This window comes from Garra rufa, chromosome 23 (genome assembly GCF_049309525.1).
Source record: "Garra rufa chromosome 23, GarRuf1.0, whole genome shotgun sequence".
NCBI lineage: Eukaryota > Metazoa > Chordata > Actinopteri > Cypriniformes > Cyprinidae > Garra > Garra rufa.
Window position 1 is genome coordinate 24,950,722 of NC_133383.1, and position 24,028 is coordinate 24,974,749.

The 24,028-nt window shown below is 37.3% G+C and overlaps 1 protein-coding gene across 1 annotated transcript; it reads left to right on the forward strand.

Moving 5' to 3' along the window:
- Positions 1–563: 563 nt before the first annotated feature.
- Positions 564–24,028, forward strand: xpo7 (exportin 7). The gene is made up of 22 exons (XM_073829269.1): positions 564–597; positions 658–731; positions 858–977; positions 1,120–1,266; positions 2,431–2,603; positions 2,689–2,882; positions 3,999–4,104; positions 7,683–7,818; positions 9,955–10,028; positions 10,112–10,192; positions 11,928–11,991; positions 12,199–12,307; positions 12,705–12,811; positions 12,966–13,054; positions 14,090–14,197; positions 14,278–14,360; positions 14,483–14,697; positions 14,788–14,926; positions 17,415–17,575; positions 17,800–17,898; positions 18,080–18,207; positions 22,276–24,028. The coding sequence occupies exons 1-22, from the start codon at positions 564–566 to the stop codon at positions 22,367–22,369; spliced, it is 2,535 nt and encodes an 844-aa protein (XP_073685370.1). The 3' UTR covers positions 22,370–24,028.

Genomic DNA, 24,028 nt, shown 5'->3' on the forward strand with positions numbered 1-24,028 from the left:
ATGTAGCTTTGATCACAATAAATTACATTTTAAAATATATCATCTTCAAATAGGACACAGTTATTTTAAATAGTAAAAATATGTCATTGTACTGTTTTGCTGTACTGATAATTGCTGGTTTGGTGAGCAGAAAAGACTTAAAAACTTTCAAAAACTTTTGACTGGTAGTGTATATGATACACTAACATTCAAAGGTTTGGGGTCTAACACATAGCTGTTTTTTTTAAGAAATGGATACTTTTATTCAGCAAGGACACATTAAATTGATCAAAAGCAACAGTAAAGACATTTATAATTTCTTTTCTTTTTTTTGCAACAAACTTTCTTTGTACCAAATAAAAATTGTGGTTTCCACAAAAATATTATGCAGAACAAAGTTGATAACAACAAGTGTTTCTTAAGCAGCAAATTTTATATTGATTTCTGAAGAATTGTGTAAAAAAAGAACTCTGAGATAATTGCTGATTAAAAAAATCAGCTTAATTAAAATATATAAAAGAAAATTCTAATAATATCTCGCAATATTACTGGTTTTACTGTATTTTTGATCAAATGCTACCTTGATGAGACACTTCTTTCAGAAATTCTTCTTGAGCTGTAATGGGGTATTTGTGTTGAATTTGTGCTTAATTCTGTGATTTTATTTCTCATCTGCAGCCTTTTTGGATTCCTCAACCTTGCAGCTGTTTTTTGATTTGTATCATTCCATCCCTCCTTCGCTGTCTCCCTTGGTGAGTGTCAGATAAACAGAATGATGTGTGTGTAGATAAACAAGCCTTTGCCTCATAGATAATGTTCTAGTCTCTTTCAGTAATAATGTGAACTGTTTAGTATTAAATGTGCTGTTTGTCTTTTAGGTTTTGTCTTGTTTAGTCCAAATAGCATCTGTCCGGAGGTCTCTCTTTAACAACGCAGAGAGAGCGAAGTTCCTCTCCCATTTAGTAGATGGTGTGAAGAGAATATTGGAGAACCCTCAAGTATGCCATCCATCCTAAAATTAGTTATTATAATATATAAAAAAAACTGTTGAATAATGTTGTATCTTAAATATAGCTTTACAGTTTCAAATCTATTTGCAGGTATTATGTGCTTATGTTGTTTGTCGTGTTTGATTTGTAGAGTTTGTCTGACCCAAACAACTACCATGAGTTCTGCCGATTGCTGGCTCGACTCAAGAGCAACTATCAACTGGGAGAGCTGGTTAAAGTAGAGAACTACCCTGAGGTCATAAGACTGATCGCTAACTTTACCGTAACTAGTCTGCAGGTGAGTGTACGACTTGGTGTACTATGAAGTTGAAGGTGTAAATGCAGACATACAAAATTAACTTTTGTAAATTTTTAAAGTTCAATTCTAATCTAATGCACATTGAGTTCAAAATTAAGAGCTGTAACCCATTCCAACTAAGAAAACTTGAGTCTGAATAAAGTCAGTGAACTTGTTCCTGAGCTTTAAAGAGGACGCAGTCTAAATTACATTCACACTGGCATTTTAGGAAGCCAAACTAATTAAATATAATAGAAATAACAATAATTTTATATTATTCTTAATTCTATGACCATAATATCCATATATTGTACAACAATTGCACTTTAAAATAAATGAATATTTTATATATTATTTCGCTTTACACCACAGTAGGGAAATTACAACACTTCTTTCCTAATTTCTACACTTGGAAGAGATATTTTGAATTTGAACTGCAGTAACATTACCCATTTAAACTGCTAGCTGTCAGCAATTCATACTGCACTTTTAAGCTTTTATTTTGACGGAAACGGCAGTAGAGCTTGTATTTTGAAGGAAAACTTCAGCTTCAGTGAAAACAGGCTTACAAAAACACGTCTCACTACAAATCTAGTGAAATACTGTAATCATCTGCTGCAAAAATAAAGCATAACTGGTGGCCGTTGCATTCCCAAACGCAAACTAAACTCACAGCACATGCAAAAAACAAGCTCACTGCATTCACTGTGAACTGAGCCGTTAGGAGGCACAGAAAACACCAGATCACAAGCTGATCGCCTGAACCAAGTGCGCGCTTCACTTCGAAACATGCAGCGAAAACGCTTGATGAAGGGCTTAAGCCATATTGTGCTTTCGGTTTTAGTTTGTTTGACAGATACTGTGCCAAAGCATAATGGCCCACAATACAACTTTAAAGACCTTTTATGTTGGAATAAGAAGTTTAAATATATTTTAAAAACTACACTTTTTGCCCGAAAGACCTATCTTTTTATATCATCATGTGACTATAATATTGAGACGTGCTATTGCAGTACCACGATATTGCTAATATGTTACATCCCTACTAATATGTGATTTCTACAGAAGCGGAACCAACTTGACTGCAATTATTTGATGAAATGAAGTGAAAATGATCTATGACAAATTGACATTTCGAAGGCTGATAACTTTGGTCTGTCCCAGCACTGGGAGTTTGCCCCCAACAGCGTGCACTATCTGCTGAGCTTATGGCAGCGATTAGCGGCATCTGTCCCCTATGTGAAGGCCACAGAGCCTCACATGCTGGAGACCTACACCCCTGAGGTGACCAAGGCCTACATCACATCCCGCCTTGAGTCTGTGCACATCATTCTGAGGTAAAGTGAGCACTACTTGAAGTTACAGTTAGGTCTGATGAGCAAGAATGGCGTAAATGTGTGAATATACAACATTTCTATGCAGGGATGGTCTTGAAGACCCCTTGGATGATGCTGGCTTGGTACAACAGCAGCTGGACCAGCTGTCTACTATCGGGCGGTGTGAGTATGAGAAGACCTGCGCCCTGCTGGTCCAGCTGTTCGATCAGTCGGCCCAGTCGTACCAGGAGCTGCTGCAGTCCACCAACTCCAGCACAATGGACATAGCAGTGCAAGAGGGTGAGCTTGAAATGAAACCTAATATGCAAATCAATTAGGGTTGTCACAAAGGATTATTTTGATAATAATCAGTCAATTTTATGACGATTAATTGAGTAGTCGGATCATTATAATGTTTTTGTGATTATAGAAAAATACCTAAAGCGAACAACATCCTTTAAAATGATTTACAATACATATATAATAGCAATGAGGCAATAATAGTTAGTTCAAATAAAGTATCAAAAGCAAGTAATCATCTGGTTTTATTGAACAAAACTTAAAATACATAATGTATTATATACAATAGAGCTAACGTACATTACGCATTATAACAATCGACTGCAGAGGGCGTCAAAGTCCTGACGATTGTTTTTACACTTTACTGCTCGATCTAATCCTCATTTAATATTGACTAAACAACCTTTAATTCAAATGTCCACTTAATCTTTAATATTTAGCCATTTCTTTACAACAGAAATGCTACAGCCAGAAATTTCTTGAATATGTGGACATCAAAGCATGTAAACGCAGAGTAAGGGTTTGAGCTTTTATTTTGAAATCACAATGAACAGTTAGCATATTGAAAAAGATACTGATGTATTGTCCTGTGTTTGTGTAGGTTTATAAGTGTATTATCTTACAAATGTAATAAACACAAACTCAAAGCAATATGCAGAGATGAAGTTTGAGACGCTCCACGCATGTAAATGATAACAGTTTGTGTGGAGCAGCATTTACTGTGAACAAAGCCGCTCTGACATGCACGTACATGACCTACAGGCATGTAAATAAAGTGCATATATTAAGCTTCACATATATTTATTTAATTGAATCGTAGCGTTTGTGAAATTACAATAGCATTATGCTTTAATATGATTTTAAATTGGTTTAATATATCACGCAACCTTGGAAAACGGTCTAATTATGCATTTTACAGATTCTCGTCTACCACTTCTGGTATTTTGCCGGTTGTTCAGCACGCCCAAAATGCAATCAAGGATTTTTTAAATCAAGTACTCGAATTAAATCAAAGAATCATGACAGCCCTAAAATCAATATATTGTATCATAACTAAAGTCTGATATACAAACCTAAGTTACGATACAGTGGTTACATTACATATGTGTTGTCTAGGTCGCTTGACGTGGCTAGTGTACATCATTGGTGCAGTCATTGGAGGAAGAGTATCCTTTGCCAGCACGGACGAGCAGGATGCCATGGATGGGGAGCTTGTTTGTCGGTGAGTAATCGCCCCTAAATATTATAATAAATTTGTAGATATGTTAAATATCTCTTTTCTAAACAATGTGTAAAAAATCAGTTAAATGAATATCTAAAATCATTATTTGACAGACAGTGATGCTTACAAAAAAAGGCTCTTGTAACAAGGAATGAAGTCAAACAGTATTTAGATTTGTAATTTTTTTTATAAAAGCCATTCAGATTTCACTATATATTAAAGGGATGGTTCGGAGTAGAATTAACTTCATTGCTATGCACTCCGAAGCCCATGTAAATACCCCATCCGAAGTTTTTTTTTACCTTAGTCAAACATTTATGGAGATATTAGAGTTTTTCGAATTGCTTGTTACAGGAGTGAATGGTACATGTGATGTATCTCGTAAATTACACCACTAAACGTGCAAGTAATCTTACCAAACTTGTACAGTAGTGTAAATAGGTTATGTACTCACAAAACGCTGCATCAGAACATTTGTAAGTCCACCATGAGTGTTTTAAAAACATGTTTTACCCGAGAACTACTAGTCTCAGAAACTACAAGTCGACGTCACTTCCCTGGTTTGAAAAAAGCACGTAAAAGTCCTCCTACTACATCTGTCGGAAGTGACGTCGACGTGTCGCCATTTGTAGTTTTTGAGACTAATAGGGATTGGCTAAAACGTGTTTTTAAAACACTCATGGTGGACTTACAAATGTTCCGATGCAGCGTTTTGTAAGTACATAACTTGTACAGTAGTGTAAATAGGTTTGGTAAGATTACTTGCACGTTTAGTGGTGCAATTTACGAGATACATCACATGTACCATTCACTCCTGTAACAAGCAATTCGAAAAACTCTAATATCTCCATAAATGTTCGACTAAGGTAAAAAAAACTTCGGATGGGGTATTTACATGGGCTTCGGAGTGCATAGCAATGAAGTCAATTCTACTCCGAACCATCCCTTTAACTATGATGTTTACAAGAGTACAATGAAAGAGTCGGTTCCAGATTTTTCCTCTGCTGTTGGCAGTGGCTTCACAAAATAGTGCCACCAAGTTGTAGTTTTATGTATAACACAGTTTCAGTTTTTTGTTCTCAGTGTGAAAAGATTTTGAAAAAGATTAAAACACTTGTCTGTAAAAAAAAAAAAAATTAAATCATGTTGGTCAGATCCATTAAAATTAAGTAATTCAAATTAAATTGTTCATTGCATTGAATTTTCACACAAAACAATGTAATGTAAAATTTGAGTTAATTTTTAAAATCACAAATAATTTAATAATATTTCAAAATGTTCTTTAGTAGGGCTGTCCCCGAATAGTCGAAGATTCGATGCATCGATATGCGGAGCCTGATTCGACCACCGATCTCACAGTCGAATCTTCGCGGGTGAAACGAGCATCATACCATTTTGCCAATATGGGGGTGCTCAATGTCTAATTGCACACAGAACTACTGGTTTTGTACGGTTATATTAAGTTATATACAGCCTTTGATTATGATAATGCAGTAAAAACAAAAGTGAAAAGAAAGAAGCGTTCAATAAATATTTTTAACGTGTTTGTGAATAAATCCAACCACCCCTGTGACTAATTTAATTTTCACTTTCCCTGATGCATGACGAGATGAGGACCATCTTGACTGCAGGGATGGCGGCGATCACACCAAACGCGTTTTTGCAGTTGGAGGCGCCTCTTTTGAATGTTTTTCTGTTGGCAGTGAGCGTTCTGCACGCTGTTTATGCACCCCGGCGCCTCGCGTTTTCGCCGCCTGCTGCGCCTCGCGTTTTGCAGGAGCGCTCTGAGCGCCTGAAGTTGAAAAAAAAATCAACTCTGAGCGGAAAAACGCCCAACGTCATTCGCGTTCTTTTCCATTGTCCAATCGAATGAATGGAGAGGCGGGCCTTCTGTTGTGATGGCGAAAGTTTACCGTTGCTTAAAAAGTCCGAAAACTCCAAGAAATGGAGGAGAAACCTTTGTTGTCTATCGTGGGTAACCCGGAGCTGTATTATTTAGGGTTTCTGCTAATATGACAGTTTACTTAACAGCAAAAAACTAAGATTTTAGAGCGCTCGCGCTATAATCCTTTGAATTGACTGACAGGACAGCTGTTTTGGTCGTTGCTTAGCAACTTAAAAAAACCGCAGCACACTGCTCTTTCATTAAAAGTCACCAAAAAAGGCAGTGCTGTGCGCCTCGCGTTTTTAGAACTAAAAGACGCGTTCTGTGTTTTTATTTAAACCTAAATAAGTTTGTCTGTCAGTTGGCAGGCAGTTTTGGTCGCTTATAAAATAAAATAAAAATAGTTTTACCCTCCTGCTAACTATAGTGTCGTGCCCCTCCCAACCCATTCACACACACACATAGGCCTAGATGATTCGACTATCGGTCGACTATAGAAAGATTCGAAAATTCTGATTCGACTATGAAAATTCATAGTCGGGGACAGCCCTATTCTTTAGCAAATCTAAAAAAAAAAACAATTAGTCTTTCATGCTGTACTTTCCTAATTGTGATTCCTAATTCCACCTGTAGTATTTAAAAAAAAAAGATCCATGGTTGTAGTTTTTTATTTTTAAATGGATAGTTCACCCCCCAAAAATAATTGCCGTTAATTACTCACCTTCATGTTGTTTCAAAACCGTAAGACTTTATTATTTTAAGATAATTTTTGTTGAAATCTGAGAGCTTTCTGAACCTGCATAGACAGCAATGCAACTGGCATGTTCAAGACCAAGAAAGGCAGTAAGGACATTGTTAAAATAGTCAGCAGCACTGTGCATGCATGCTTCATGATGCTGTTGTGAACGTACACCGAAGACTTCCAGGGAGGTAGGGTTAGGTATTGCGAACCGGTTCTAAACTTCCAAGAACCGAGTATTCGATAAGACGTGCGTTTTGATTCTGCTTAATGATTCCTGCGTTTGCATTTTAATGTGATTTTTAAACAATGTAAGCACATGAAGAGAAAGAACTTGCGCACTGTTTGGTCCTTCCTGGTGTGGGTTCCTGGCCTGTGTCCGTTCTCGAACCGTTCCGTGCATTTCCACTGCTGAAAAGGTTGTTCTGGGCTGGAACTAAAATGTTTCACATTTACCGACCAGTGTGCAGTACGCCACTAGGCTATATAATCATAAACACAGCCGTTTTTTTTTGTCTTGAACATAAACCGTTTTAAAAGAAAAGGCATGTGCAACAGTATTTTTAGATCAATGTACGTTCGGTGTTAAAGAAACCGCAGCCTAATAAACATTTTGCTATTGTCACTATTTTAACAATGTCCTTACTACCTTTCTGGGCCCTGAATGTGTCAGTTGCGTTGCTGTCAATGCAGGGTCAGAAAGTTCTCAGATTTCATCAAAAATATTTTAATTTGTGTTCTGAAGATGAAAAAAGGTCCTGTATGTTTGGAACGACATGCCGGTGAGTAATTAATGACTGAATTTTCATTTTTGGGTGAACTATCCCTTTAGCTTTTTTCAAGTAGTAAACTTTTGTTTTATTTAAAGAGTTACTCGAAATCACGGGTTCTTGCTTTTCACTGTTTATTTCTTTATTTCGTATTCACATCGCCTTCATATTTTGTCATTTTCAGAGTTTTGCAATTAATGAACCTCACAGACTCACGGCTGGCTCAAGCAGGAAATGAGAAGCTGGAGTTAGCCATGCTCAGTTTCTTTGAGCAGTTTCGCAAAATCTACATCGGTGACCAGGTGCAAAAATCATCAAAGGTAAATGCAGTTATGCTGTATTTTGACTGTCTGTGTGAGCGTGAACTTCAAGCTGTGGTTTTTGGTTTAGACAGCAAATCCTAAACAAAAACATCAGCTAGCAGTAAATTAATTATTGACCTCTCGTAACATTCACTGGGCTTTGCCTTTGAACTTTCAGAATGACTGAAATTTGTGATTGTTGTGTCTGGGCTTTGAAAAGAGACAGTCAATTCAGCTTTTTTGCATGCTTAGTTGTGGTTTTACTCTTTTAGTTTAGCGATCTAAATTAGCTTGCAGATTTAAAAACAGAGTTTTCTTATGTTGGAGATGAAAGTGTCCTGTCTCAACTAACCAAAAAGCTGAAGTTTTCTCTCCTGTTGCTCAGATTTCAAACTGTGAACAGAGAAGATAAGTGCACGTAGAAAGACTAGCTGTTCCTCTAAACCCGTCTTTAGTTCTGCTTCAGCCTGTTGTCCTGACACATTATAGGATTAGTTTACTCCAGAAAAAAAAAAAATCCTGATAATTTACTCACCCCCATGTCATCCAAGATGTTCATGTCTTTCTTTCTTCTGGCAAAAAGAAATAAAGGTTTTTGAGGAAAACATTCCTGGAGTTTTCTCCATGTAGTGGACTTCAATGGGAGCCAATAGGTTGAAGGTCCAAATTGCAGTTTCAGTGCAGATAAAGGGTCTACACAATCAACTTTTTGTAGAGTCTTTTGAGGCTGCTCCCCATTGAAGTCCACTATATGGAGAAAAATCCTGGAATGTTTTCCTCAATAACCTTAAGTTAATTTCTTTTCAACTGGAGACAGAAATTTTAATTCTGGAGTGAATTAATCCTTTAAAAGTGCTTCTCCTAACTGTTACAAAGTGTACGAATCCTGTGAAAACTATTATGAAATCTTGATTGGATCTTGATAATTGGATCAGTTAGATTTAATGGAGAATTGTCCCAAATGGCACACTTAATTTGGACCGTAGGAATGCAGACTTATAGTGTACTGTTTAGGGTTGTGACGATGAGGAAATTTCCCCACCGGTTAATTGACATGTGACAACACCGGTAATACCGGTATCACCGTGGGGGTGGGGGTTTCCTAGGAACGAAGACGAGAGCATGCACTATAATTAAAAACTATGCTACAATGCGTCATATTTCATTTATGTGAGGAGAACGAGAGGAGTCGAATTTACAGAAAGAGAATGGCGGACGATTTAGTGTCAAAACGCAATGCAAAAGCGCCTGTTTGGCAACATTTTGGGTTCAAAGTTTTTTTTTGTAGTTTCGTTGTCGTCCATTCAAACAATTGACGCCGAATTGCCAATACCGGCAAAACTGAAAGTGAAAGCATAATACGCACGCATTTATAAGCTATTTAAAAGCAGAAAAAACGAGGAAAATAGCTCTTTATTGCCAGACAGGCGTTTTGCATTGCGTTTTGACACTAAATCATCCGCCATTCTCTTTCTGTAAATTCGACTCCTCTCGTTCTCCTCACGTAATAAAAAAAATGAAATATGACGCATTGTAGCTATGTTCAGTTTTTAATTATAGTGCATGCTCTCGTCTTAAGTAAATTATTTATAATTATATTTTCCATTTAATTCAAATAAATATTAAAAAAAAAAAACGAATAGGCATACTTTAAAAAAAAAATGTGGGGATGGTGTCACGGTGGAAAAGTGATGTCACCGGTGTTGCGTCTTAAAACCGGTAACACCGTCTATCGTTGCAAGCCTAGTACTGTTACCCAGCAGCCCATGCAGCAAAGTGTAGACTTAGAGGAGCATGCCATTTGGTACTGGACCATAATCAGGACTCAACAATAAGGATTTTTTGGTTCCAAGATTTTATTTTATTTTTTGTTAGCGCACAGTATTTGTCACAAAATTTTACATTTTAGTTGATAATTTGGAAATTAAATTCACCTGCTTTTTCCCCATTTTCTGACCAATATATATGTATATAGTTATGGATTTGTGAGAACCCTCTGTGAATTGTCGCAGTTGCTTGCTTCTCTTGGCGATTTTTCCCAACCTGTTTTTTAGTAGTTTAACATACTAAATTAAATGTTCAAGCTACAATGCAAAACACCAGTTCAAAATGAATACAAGATGACAGGAAATAATGCTATTGTTTGATCCCTAGTTGTATCGAAGACTATCAGAGGTTCTTGGCTTGAATGATGAAACCATGGTACTCAGTGTTTTCATTGGGAAAATGTGAGTATATAATAGGTGATGGGCATAATTATTATTAAAAATGTTGTCAAATGTTTCTAACGTAGAGTTTTGTTTTAATGCAGAATCACCAACTTGAAGTACTGGGGACAGTGTGAACCAATCACATCCAAGACACTACAGCTCCTTAATGACCTCTCGATTGGATATCCTTGCATGTTGCTTGTTTAAATTTAAACAATATTAGCATTGTTATTAAGGATGATTGACTGTTATTTAATGTGAATGTATACAGGGTTCGTACAAGGTGCTTAAAGTGCTTGAAGTACTTGAATTTGACTTTTTGAAATTTAAGGCCTGGAAAACCCATGAAAATAGCAACATTCCTGAAGAGGATTTATTGATACGCAATGTACCTATAAAATAAGTGTTTACTTTTTTCAAAATGCACATCTTTTCACGCAATACATTTTTTCCACTTATTTCAGTTAATGTCATAAAACTAGCGAGCTAAGCCAGTAAAAGTACTGATAGTGTCGTGTAAACATGGCTGAAGACGTGAAAATAGGAACAGATGAAGCCAATCAAGTCAATTACGCTGGAACTGCTCTGATTGATTCAAACTCTTGAGTTCAGGTAGTCATTTCAAGTGATTTACTAGCAAAAACCAGATTAAATTTAAAGTGCCATTCATTTTAGAATTAGGACATCGTTTTTAATGATTTTAAAAAGCATGTATAGTTATGGGTGAAATGGAGCTTTTTGAAAATCTGAATCAGTTCAACTATTTACTTGATTTGATAATTTGATTTAAATCGGGAGCAGGTTTGTGGATCTTTTGCTTCAGAACGGAACTTCGGAGCGGGGATTGCAAGTAATTTGATTTAGATCAGGATTTAAGAGTGGGTTCGTGAATCTTTTGCTTCAGATCGGAACTTCAGAGCGCAGAACGTGAATCATTTGATTTAGATTGGGATTTCGGAGCGGCTTTGTGAATCTTTTGCTTCCGATCGGAACTGCGGAGTGCAAATCATTTGATTTAGATCAAGATTTTGCAGTGGGTTTGTGAATCTTTCGCTTTAGATCGAAACTGCGGAGTGCAAATCATTATATTTAAATCGGATTTAGATCAGAACTTCGATGCTGGATCACGAATCATTTCATTTAGATCGAAATTTCGTCACGAGTTCATGAATCTTTTGCTTCAGATTGGAATCCCGGAGCGCAGAACTTGAATCATTTGATTTAGATCGGGATGTTGGAGTGGGTTGTGAATCTTTTGTTTCAGATCGGAACTTCGGAGCGCGGAACATGCATCGTTTGGTTTAAAATGGGATTTTCGGAGTGGGTTCATAAATCTTTCGCTTCAGATCGGAGCTGCAGAGCGTAAATTATTTGATTTAGATCGGGATTTCACAGCGAGTTTGTGAATTTTTTGCTTCAGATCAGAACGTCGGACAGATCACAAATAAATTTATTTAGACAGATTTCAGAGAGTCATTGGATTTGGATCGGAACTTCGGAGCGTGGATCGCAAATCATTTCATTTAGATCGGAATTTCAGAGCGAGTTCATTAATCTTTTGCTTGAGAACAGAACAGAGCATGGATTGCAAATCATTTGGTTTGCGATCATCAGCGGGTTTGTGCATCTTTTGCTTCAGATTGGAACTTCGAAGTGCAAATAGTTTAATTTAGATTGGGATTTCTGAGTCATTTGATTGGAACTTGCGTATCATTTTATTAGTATGTTTTTATTTATCTATTTATCTTTTTTTAGAATTTGAAAAACAAGACATTGCTTTATAAGTGAGATATCTGATTGAAGTCCTTGAAAAGCAAAAAAGTAGTACTTGAAAAGATGAACCCTGTGTATAGAATGGTCTGTGACGTTTTTGCCAGTCAATATGTTCTCGTCTGTTTTCTTAACCTTATTTCTTACATACAGCAGTGTTAGAAAACTTGTGAAGCTCAGTGCTGTCCAGTTCATGCTAAACAACCACACAGTAAGTGACCAACCTGAGCTCTTCTCCTCCTTAAACCCACTTTAAATTTATTTGTCCCTCAATAGACAACAACATATAAAGCCAAGATTTTTTGTGTAAGTTTTTACACACTACTTGTTTGTTTGCTTTACTATTCTTAAATGGTTTCTTCAGTGACTTTGTACTGTAACAAGCTGACAATGTCTTGTTTTTTTTTCTGTGTGATAGAGTGAGCACTTTTCTTTCCTGGGTGTGAACAATCAAGCCAACCTTAGTGACATGAGGTGTCGGACCACTTTCTACACAGCCTTGGGAAGACTTCTAATGGTAGATTTGGGTAAGAGTGCACCTATTAGATATAGCATATAAGTCCCTATCCACCTTCTTGTTCCTGTGAAAGTGGGTGCGGCCATTTGTAAAGTTTATGGGTCTGGCTTTCAGTCTCATCCGCGACCAGCAATTTTTAGCTGTACAAAACTTGTTTTGCTGCGTAATTTTGCATATTGATGTGTCTTACCAAACTGTTTTAATGTATTATCTTAATTATGACCACACTGGTTTGTAGTGCAAACAGTTTTACCATTTACAGCATGTTGTTACTCTTTTCGTTATTTTCCTATTGTGGATAATGAACCAGAGGTCTCACCCATAGGCTTACTTCTGAGTTAAAGAATAAGGTGGATAGATATAGCATGTAAAAAGACATGCTTAGAGATGTTCTGTGTCTTTGACAGGTGAGGATGAGGACCAGTTTGAACAGTTCATGCTTCCTCTCACTGCTGCGTTTGAGGCCATCGCTCAGATGTTCAGCACCAACACCTTCAATGAACAAGAAGCAAAAGTGAGACTGTTGTTTATCATACGACCTCAGTGTGGCGTAAAGCATTTGCAATATACCTTGTGTTTTCGTATTTTTTGCTGTCCTTCAAAATGGATCTGCACCCCAGTGTTTTCACACATGAAAGATGAATAAATGTGTTGTTTTTTTCTTTCAGAGAACATTAGTAGGACTGGTGAGAGATCTGCGGGGAATTGCCTTTGCCTTTAATGCCAAGACCAGCTTTATGATGCTCTTTGATTGGATGTATCCTTTAAAATATTTGTTCATTTTATTGATGTCATTTATGTGTGATAAACACCGGAATTGGCGGACGAGAACCAATGAAACGCATGATCCTTCAGAAATCATTTTAATATGCTGATTCATTATCAGTGTTGGATACCGTGATACTTTTTTCAGGATTATTTAATGAATCAAACGTTTAAAAGAACAGCATTTATTTAAAATAGAAAATGTTTGTAACAAAAAAAATACCTTGTTCAAAGTTTGGTGGGGTTTTTTTTTTCTTTCTTTCTCTCTTTGAAAGAAATATTTTTGTTGTGTTAACTTGATAAGCGAGTGAGTGAAAGACTTATATTGTTAGAAAATATTTAGATTTTGAACTTTTTTTTTTTTTCTTGTTCTTTTTAACTTTTTATTCATCAAAGAATCCTGAAAAGGTGTCACAGGTTCCAAAAACAATATTAAGCAGCACAACTGTTTCCAACATTGATAGTGAAAGTAATAAATCAGTATATTAGAAAGATTTCTGAAGGATCATGTGACACTGAAGAGTGGAGTAATGGCTGATAAAAATTTAGCTTTGCATCACAGAAATAAATTCTATTTCACAGTATTAGTTTTTTTCTGTATTTCTGATCAAATAAATGGAAATTTGATGAGCATGAGAGACTTAAAAAAAAAACATTTAAAATCTTACGTAAAGTCTTTTTTAAGGGCTATTGTTTGCTTAGGCCTATTTTTATTACAAAACAATATGTGATTATCAGATTAATCGTCAGAATTATGGACTAATTACTCAATTACCAAAATAATTTTTAGTGACAGCCCTAGTGTAATTATTTGTTTCTTCACTATTAATTTCATTATTTTGTTATTTATTTGTATGTTTATTTACAATTTTCTTAGTATTTGTATTATTTTCCTTTTATTTAATTGTTTTTTTACTTTTTATTATTTAAATTTCTAAACAAACTTATAAGTAAATGATATAAAACTAATCTTTTCAGTCATTTTAGATTAAATGCCAATTTGATTGTGTTCCTTAATGGATCTTAGTTACCCCTCTTACATGCCCATCTTACAGAGGGCAATAGAGCTCTGGTACCATGTACCTGCCTGCACCACGCCGGTCCTCAAACTCATGGCTGAGCTTGTCCACAACAGGTACGCAATGTTTCATCTCACATGTCTTAGTTTAAAGGTTATGTATGTTCTCTGACTCAGTGTGTTTTTTTTATGTGAAGGTCACAGAGATTACAGTTCGATGTGTCGTCGCCGAATGGAATCCTACTGTTCAGGGAGACCAGCAAGATGATTACAACATATGGTACAAACTCTCCTATAATAATCCAGTTTTCATATTTCAATGAACTGTTCCTCTGGTATGATGTGGAATTGTTAAATCTGAAGAACTTTAAGAACTTTAACATTGTCTTTTTTCACTTTAAGGGAATCGGATCCTGACATTGGGTGAGGTGCCAAAAGATCAGGTGTACGCACTGAAACTAAAGGGAATCTCCATTTGTTTCTCCATGCTGAAAGCCGTATTAAGCGGCAACTACGTCAACTTCGGCGTCTTCCGTCTTTACGGCGATGACGCCTTGGACAACGCCCTGCAGACCTTTATTAAGCTGCTCTTGTCCATCCCTCACAGTGACCTGCTGGTAAAAAGCGTCAACAGTCAGCATCAGGATTGTGTCCTTCAGCATCCAGATTGGATGATTTCTTTACATGGTTTGTTCTTGTTTCTGCAGGACTATCCAAAGCTTAGTCAGTCTTACTACTCTCTTCTTGAGGTGCTAACCCAAGACCATATGAACTTCATCGCCAGCCTGGAGCCTCATGTGGTCATGTACATCTTGTCCTCCATATCAGAGGGGCTCACAGCACTTGGTGAGGACCTAATCTTCAAGCTTATGAATAGAGATCGACCGATATGGGTTTTTCTATAACCGATGCCGATGTTTAGAGGTCAGGGTCAGCCGATGACCGATATGTGCTGCCGATTTGTTTGGGCCGATTTTTAGGGCCGATATCTTGAAGTTCTCCCCTTTATTTGCATGCTAAAATGTCACACTAATGGATGCATATCATTTCTAAACTTAACATCATGAACAATGAACACAATGAACCATCTTGATTTTGTGCACTGCACAGTATTATTATAAAAGATTTAACCAAAGTTATAAAACAGATAATATAAAAACTGTCAATAAATTACATAAAAGTTTAAGAGCTGAGATTAATGTTAAACTTTAAATGATTTATATACGTAACTGAGAGGACCTGCCAGCAGATGGCGGCAAGACACTGATTTAATTAGTGAATCATATCATTCATTTGATTCGTTTGAACAGCTGATTCATTCCTGAATAAAGCAAATGACTCTCTTTATGAATGAGAAATTGAATCATTTCACTAGATTCGTTTAAAAACACACGTTCATTCATAAACGAAACACCGCTGTTTAAATGGAGATGCACAGCGGCTCAGTTGTGACTTGTTTCAGAATACTTTTGACGACAAAAGAGAGCAAAATCTTATTTTTGACGATGAAATAAAGCAAAATCAGGCAATAGTGTAATCTGCCTGCCACCCACCCGCACTTATATTTTTCTCAGATTTAGCAAACCGCACGTGATCGTCCTATTACAATTATTCTAATTCTTAGTTTTGCATGCTAATATGATGAATGGATGGTTCATTTTAACACATTTTACCGCACCAATAACACGGGGCTGCCTGCAGACGTGCCTGACTTTAAATCGGCGCTACTAAACACGGATATCGGCCGATGCCGATATATTAAAAAATGGCAAATATCGGCCCGATATATCGGCCGGACGATATATCGGTCGACCTCTACTTATGAATATTCTTTTATATAGCATCATTTTTGTGCTATTTAGGGTGTGTTCACAGAACTTCACACTTGTCATGTTTTGTTCGATTAAAATGAACTCTGGTGCGATTGCTCTGTTAGTGCGGTTCAGTTGAGTAAGTGTGAATGCTGAGATCTGAACCCTGGTGCACACCAAACAAGCGGACCGAGACTGCTAAAAATGGTCTCTGTCCACCAAGGTTATTATAATTTTGCTTTTTTAAATTAGTTTTATTTTAATATAGTTTTCAAATTTGTAATTAAATTTTAGTTTTGTTTTTTAATTAGTTTCATTAACATTTTGTTAGTTTTAGTTTCGTTTTTATTTTGTGAACACATTTCTACTTAGTTTTTATAAAGTTTAGTTTCAGTTTGAGTTTGTTTTTTAGAGATCAAATATAGAGCACGATTTTCCCGCAATTCTAAACTAAGCAAAACCATGTGAGAATTCATTTGAATGAATTATTAAACATTTAATACATCATATATGTATTTAAAATATAATATGTCTAATACACCAATCTTATATAATACGTTTATGAAAAAGTGGTTTAAATTAATAAATGATCATATAATCATAATTATTACTGGATGAATGAGCATTTTTGAATGAATCTCTATTCAATGACAAATACATTTTTAACAGTTACTCAACACAATCGACACAAACGTTATTTGAAGCGCCAATTATTTTCAAAAGATGACATGCTCTATTTTGATCTCTACCATAGACATCAATGTTTATATCCAAACTAGGACCTTGTGAAGCTGTTTCTTACCTAAACATGGTGACTGCTCCCTCTGTGTCAGCGGCAGTGCAAATACAGAGTTGAATGTTCCTTAAGACCTTTTCAAAGGTTTAATGGACATGGGGAATCGTTGTCATTTAGAAATAAGATCGCGTGGGTGTTTGAATCTCAATCTATTAACGATTAATCAGTTCTAGTATATTGGTTTGATTGCTTGTGTTGCATAAATAATAATAATTTTGCGTAAAACTGATGCAGTAGTGTAGATTTAAAGTAATCAAAGTTGTTAGTTTCGTTTTAGTCTTTCATTTATTTTGATGTTTTTATTTTATTTCAGTTTACGAAAAGGTTTTCTTATCAATCGTTTTCGTCTTAGTTTTAGTTTTCATTTACGAAAATAACCTTGCTGTCTGCTTCCAAACGAACTTGAATGAAATATGAACGCAACAAGGACCAGCTACTTCTAAACGAACCAAAAACAGGAAGTAATGACGAGATACGTCATTCAAGCTGCCCAATCAGGTTGTGAACGTATCACTATGCCTTTAGGTTCGCTGTCAAAAATGCCAGTGTTAACGCTAAGCGGACCAGGACCAGATGTATCATTTTCCTTTTGGTCCGAAACCAAATTAACCAAACGAACCGGACTACAAGTGTGAACACTCCTGTAATCTCATGAACCCTCCTGAAGTTTCATGAGGTGTTTGTGAACTTTTAAACCTGAACTTTGTTTTTGTTTGTCTCCTCACAGACACAATGGTATGCACTGGTTGCTGCTCAAGCCTGGACCACATAGTTACTTATCTATTCAAGCAGCTGTCGCGCAGCACGAAGAAAAGAGCGGCGCCAATGGCCCAGGAGAGTGACCGCTTCCTTCACATAATGCAGCAGCACCCTGAGATGATCCAGCAGGTGAGGCTTCGAAAAACCTTATACTTAATCATAAAATAAACACTTGCTTTTTTGTTTTTTAAATTTTGTGTTCATTAGATTTAAAGCATAAGAGGAACAAACTGTAAATTTCATAGCAGAATTTCTAAAATATATTTTCCTTGTGAATGTCTATCTAGTACTTCTACATTTTGAAGTCTATTGGAGATGCTTAATCTGACATGAGTTCTTACAATCTTATCCAGATGCTGTCCACAGTGTTGAATATCATCATTTTTGAAGATTGTAGAAATCAGTGGTCAATGTCACGGCCGCTGCTTGGCTTGATTCTACTCAATGAGAAGGTATTTGTGTAATCACTAATATTGTAAAATAATATGCTTAAAATAACTGCTTTCATTTTGAATGTATTTAAAAAAAAATGATTTGTGATGCGAAGCTGAATTTTCAGCATCATTACTCCAGTGTTCAGTGTCACATGATTCTTCACAAATTCCAATATGCTGATTTGCATTGTGTTTGTAGTATTTCGCAGATTTGAGGAACAGCATTGTGAACAGCCAACCACCAGAAAAGCAGCAAGCCATGCACTTATGCTTTGAAAATCTAATGGAGGGCATAGAGCGAAACTTGCTGACCAAAAACAGAGACAGGTAATTTGATGTCATGTGAATTCTTACGTATTTTTCTTTTTAAAGGGATAGCTCACCCAAAAATTTAAATGTCATTAATTACTCACCCTCATGTTGTTCCAAACCCGTAAGACCTTTGAACCTGGATGCGCTGTACAGACAAGCTGTACATAAAACAGTCTTTGTAAACTAAAGATGTCTAAAGATTTTGACAGTGAGGGTGACTTGCAATTTTTTGCCCAGCCTTATTTAAACTAGAATGTACATTTTTAAGGCCCTATAAAATACTTTGAAAGTATTTTTCTCAAATTCAGTTGTATTTTGATAGAATTCTGTGAATCTGTTTTCTATTAATTTTCTGGATTCCATTTTAATAGTTTCATTAAATGTTAATAATCGAAACCATGTCTAATTTATAAAGATTAGTTAGATTTTATAAATAATTTAATTATTATATTATTTATTTTATGCCTTGCGTATTTAAAAAAATCTTGTAAATAAATTTTGGTAAATTTTTCTGGTAAATATTCCTTCAATTTGGTTTTAATAATATTTTTATTAGTAGTACTATCATTACATTAAGTAATATTTCTATTTTGACGGGTCGCTGCATTTATGTTTCTGTTTGTATATGATATGACAATTTTAGTTTTTATGACTGGATCCCGTGATTCGCCCATGTTTTCCACTTTGCTTTAATCATAGGGCCCTAAATGAACAGTGTTAATATGACTCTTATCAAAATGCTTTCTTAAAGTACTGGTACTAGTAAAATGCGTAATCGTACAGTTTTTAAAAGCAGGGTATCACGATACCTTTTTAGTTTCGGTATATCGTGCAACACTAGTCGCTGATGAGTCATTAATGAACAAATAACTCTGAACCTTGAGCTTAGACGCAAAAAACTTGTGCACCACTATGGCATATAAATCAGCACTGCCCACATGGCAATTGCTCCTATAACAGATCATTTTATCCATTTGTCGTTGGATCGTTGTATTTCTCACAGATTTCTGCTCATTCTAAATCAGATACAGATAAAGTAGCACAGTAAAGATTACATTTATATAAACGCATTAGTGAAAGAGCGAAGGCGTGTGTGAAGCTAATAGTGAAGCTGTGGGTTTTTACTAAGAAATATATGCTAGAACGTTTCAGTTTATAAGATATACAGGTCCTTCTCAAAAAATTTGCATATTGTGATAAAGTTCATTATTTTCTGTAATGTACTGATAAACATTAGACTTTCATATATTTTAGATTCATTACACACAACTGAAGTAGTTCAAGCCTTTTATTGTTTTAATATTGATGATTTTGGCATACAGCTCATGAAAACCCAAAATTCCTATCTCAAAAAATTAGCATATCATGAAAAGGTTCTCTAAACGAGCTATTAACCCAATCATCTGAATCAACTAATTAACTCTAAACACCTGCAAAAGATTCCTGAGGCTTTTAAAAACTCCCAGCCTGGTTCATTACTCAAAACCGCAATCATGGGTAAGACTGCCGACCTGACTGCTGTCCAGAAGGCCATCATTGACACCCTCAAGCAAGAGGGTAAGACACAGAAAGAAATTTCTGAACGAATAGGCTGTTCCCAGAGTGCTGTATCAAGGCACCTCAGTGGGAAGTCTGTGGGAAGGAAAAAGTGTGGCAGAAAACGCTGCACAACGAGAAGAGGTGACCGGACCCTGAGGAAGATTGTGGAGAAGGACCGATTCCAGACCTTGGGGGACCTGCGGAAGCAGTGGACTGAGTCTGGAGTAGAAACATCCAGAGCCACCGTGTACAGGGGTGTGCAGGAAATGGGCTACAGGTGCCGCATTCCCCAGGTCAAGCCACTTTTGAACCAGAAACAGCGGCAGAAGCGCATGACCTGGGCTACAGAGAAGCAGCACTGGACTGTTGCTCAGTGGTCCAAAGTACTTTTTTCGGATGAAAGCAAATTTTGCATGTCATTCGGAAATCAAGGTGCCAGAGTCTGGAGGAAGACTGGGGAGAGGGAAATGCCAAAATGCCTGAAGTCCAGTGTCAAGTACCCACAGTCAGTGATGGTCTGGGGTGCCATGTCAGCTGCTGGTGTTGGTCCACTGTGTTTTATCAAGGGCAGGGTCAATGCAGCTAGCTATCAGGAGATTTTGGAGCACTTCATGCTTCCATCTGCTGAAAAGCTTTATATAGATGATTTCATTTTTCAGCACGACCTGGCACCTGCTCACAGTGCCAAAACCACTGGTAAATGGTTTACTGACCATGGTATTACTGTGCTCAATTGGCCTGCCAACTCTCCTGACCTGAACCCCATATAGAATCTGTGGGATATTGTGAAGAGAAAGTTGAGAGACGCAAGACCCAACACTCTGGATGAGCTTAAGGCCGTTATCGAAGCATCCTGGGCCTCCATAACACCTCAGCAGTGCCACAGGCTGATTGCCTCCATGCCACGCCGCATTGAAGCAGTCATTTCTGCAAAAGGATTCCCGACCAAGTATTGAGTGCATAACTGAACATAATTATTTGAAGGTTGAGTTTTTTTGTATTAAAAACACTTTTCTTTTATTGGTCGGATGAAATATGCTTATTTTTTGAGATAGGAATTTTGGGTTTTCATGAGCTGTATGCCAAAATCATCAATATTAAAACAATAAAAGGCTTGAACTACTTCAGCTGTGTGTACTGAATCTAAAATATATGAAAGTCTAATGTTTATCAGTACATTACAGAAAATAATGAACTTTATCACAATATGCTAATTTTTTGAGAAGGACCTGTATTGTTGAGAAATCATAGAACAGTGTTGATTAATACATATCCTCATTTCTGAATGATTCTGTGTGTGCACATGATGTACAAGCTACCATCAACAGCGCATTAGAACTTTGTCACGCCGCCATGGTCACGCCCTATAACAAAAACTCAAGATTTTCGCAATTTAACATCACTAAGGCCTTTAGATTAGACTGACCAATTTTGGTGTTGATCTGTATAAATCTCTAGGAGGAGTTTGTTGCAGGGTAAAGCATGTCACTTCCTGTTGCCAGTAGGTGGCGCTATGACTATAACTGAATATGGGCATGTAGATGTCTTCAGGCCAGGAGTGTTATCACACATGTGAAGTTTGGGGCAAATCAGATATTGTATGCCTGAGTTACAGCAACTTCCTGTTTCATGACGAAACATCGAATTTTGTCAGGCCGCCACGGACATGCCCTCCGACGAAAACTCTAGATCTTTGCAATTTAACGTCACATGGGCCTTTAGATTAGACTCACCAAATTTGGTGTTGACCGGAAGAAATCTGTAGGAGGAGTTTGTTCAAGTATGAGGCCTGAAAATGGCAAAAAATGGCACAAAATTTGTTAGGGATAGGGTTAAAAAAAATTAATAATAACCGACTTCCTGTTAAGTTTTGGATTTTGCTCCAAGAGGCTTTTTGTAGGTATTGGTGTGTTACATGTGTGTACCGATTTTCGTGCATGTACGTGAAGCAAAGCTTAAAAAAGCACACACCGCTGAACGTGTAAAGGTGGCGCTATCGAGTCATTTTGCCACACCCACTTCTGAAACCCTTATCAGACATAAATTTTCGCAAGGTCTGATGTATGTGCAAAGTTTCATAAGTTTTCGGGCATTTTAGGCCCTCAAAAATACGACTCATTTTGGAGAAGAATAATAATAAGAAACGGACCAGATCCAATAGGGTCCTCACACCATCGGTGCTCAGGCCCTAATAAAGTCGTTGCACACAAAGAAGTGTTTTTTGAAATTAAAAATTAAAAAATTAGGGTTGAACCACTGATGTCACATGGACCATTTTAACAGAGTCCTCACTACCTTTCTGGTCCTTGAACGTGGTAGTTGTGTTGCTGTCTTTAAAGGGTCAGAGAGCTCTCGGATTTCATCCAAAAGATCTTAATTTGTGTTCTAAAGATGAACGAAGGTCTTACGGTCTTTTGCGTGAACTATCCCTTTAAGCCTTTGAGAAGTGGGTGATCTGTTCAGTGTATTAATTTCTGTAGAAAAGATTGATATAGCACATTTAACGGTGTTTCTTAGTGTAAAATATATGTTTTTTCCCCCCAGGTTTACACAGAATCTTTCAGTATTTAGAAGAGAAGTCAATGACTCCATGAAGAATTCCACATACGGGGTAAACAGCAACGACATGATGAGCTGACATTCCATAGAGCACCAGGCCCCGCCCATGTGGCCCGGCCCCGGCCCGTACTCCCACCCGCCCCTGGCCCGGCTGCCGGGGGACCACCGCTGCGCAAGCCTGCACCTCCCGCTCCCCAGTCCCTAAAAATACCCCATTACCTCTCTCCCTCCACACCTCCTCCCCCCACCCCTTTTTATATATATATAAATATATATATACACATATAAATATATACATATTTTAAAGCCAGTTTCTAGAGGTCATTCTCCTTGACCATTCTCTTGTCATTTGGGGCTCAAAGTCCAAAGAGAGAGAAGAGGGTACGGCTGGGGAATGCCTGGGATGGGTTTGGGGTGTGGGACGGCACCAGTGTGGACTCTAGAGTGGGCGGCACACCCGAACCGCTCGGAGGGATGATGGGAAGTGGGCGTGTGTGTGTGTGTGTGTGAGCGTGAGTGTGTTTGAAAGCATGTGTGTGGGAGAAAGGGTTAGGATGAGCTGGTATACATAGTGCTCTGCTTTTGCCTGCCTTGTATAGAAACACATAAGGAAAAAAAAAAGTGTACATTTTTTTCATAACATTTTCAACAATGTTTATAATGATTACGATTTAAGACAAATAATGAGTGTGATTGAAAACTTTTTACAGTCTAGTAAGTTAGTGCAACTGTGCTGAAGTGTGGGTTTGTCTGTATGGAGAGAGTCGTTTATATCTGGGATCGAGGCGTGAGTGCTAGGATTGAAACCTGTCCGCAGAGGGGGCGGGATGAGACGTCAAATAGGATCACAAGTTGTACATTTATTATTTCCCCCCTCAAACTCTACGGAACACAAACGGGAGCTTTGTAAATACACAAAACTTCTTGCGTTAACGTTTTTCAGAAGGAATACCGTTTCCCTTAAATCTTGGGCATGATGAAGTCTGTCTTGCGTCAACTTTTAGGTCACCTCAACATCCCTTCCACCTCCGTCGCCGAGGATGTTCTCAGATCTGCTCGCCGCCGGCCTGGGAACGGTCCCAAAACACACGCGTAACCTTTCCCCTTTGTCTCTGAAGGGTTCGATCATGTCGTCTGTGGATTTGATTAGATAAAGTGACTTGGTTGTGGTGAAGTTGCTCTCTGAGCTTTCGTCAAACTGTTTTCCCTGCTTTTTAATCTCACAGGTTTCCAGTCTCTCGTGGCTTTATTGTTGATCTGGCGTTCTTCGGTAGTGGAGCCTATAGAATGTAGCCGTGTCCTTCGATTTTAAAAAGACCCTGGTACTCGAGTCATCGTGACAGGATCACTTCCGACAGTTGTCTCTAGCTTTAACCCCATTTTTTTTTTTTTTTTTTCGTTTCCTCCCCTGGATTTTAATTTTAACAACAGAAAACGCATCAGAACATGGTAGATTTAAACACAGAGGCCGAATGGAGTATATTAGCAACTTGTGCTACTCAACAGATGTTGCTGCTAACTGTTTGTGAAGAACTAGCTCATCTCTTAACCATGTCCAACACTCATGGATGTTCACTTTCTTTTCTTGGTTCCCTGATGTGAATGTTTTTTGGCGACTGTGTGTTGGGTCCATTGAGTGATAAGGTAGCTGGTTGAATTGTTTGATTGTTTGTTTGGATGTCTGCTACATATAGTGTACGCATTGTGACTGCAAAATAAACATCATTGGTTTGTACTA

What these genes read in the sequence shown, in the direction of transcription:
- xpo7 (XM_073829269.1), top strand. Translation starts at nt 564, where the DNA reads ATGAGACACTTCTTTCAGAAATTCTTCTTGAGCT. An exon ending in TCAGAAATTCTTCTTGAGCT is followed by an intron (nt 598 to 657) that starts GTAATGGGGTAT and finishes TCTCATCTGCAG; the next exon opens with CCTTTTTGGATTCCTCAACC. An exon ending in ATGATGCTCTTTGATTGGAT is followed by an intron (nt 13,055 to 14,089) that starts GTATCCTTTAAA and finishes AATGGATCTTAG; the next exon opens with TTACCCCTCTTACATGCCCA.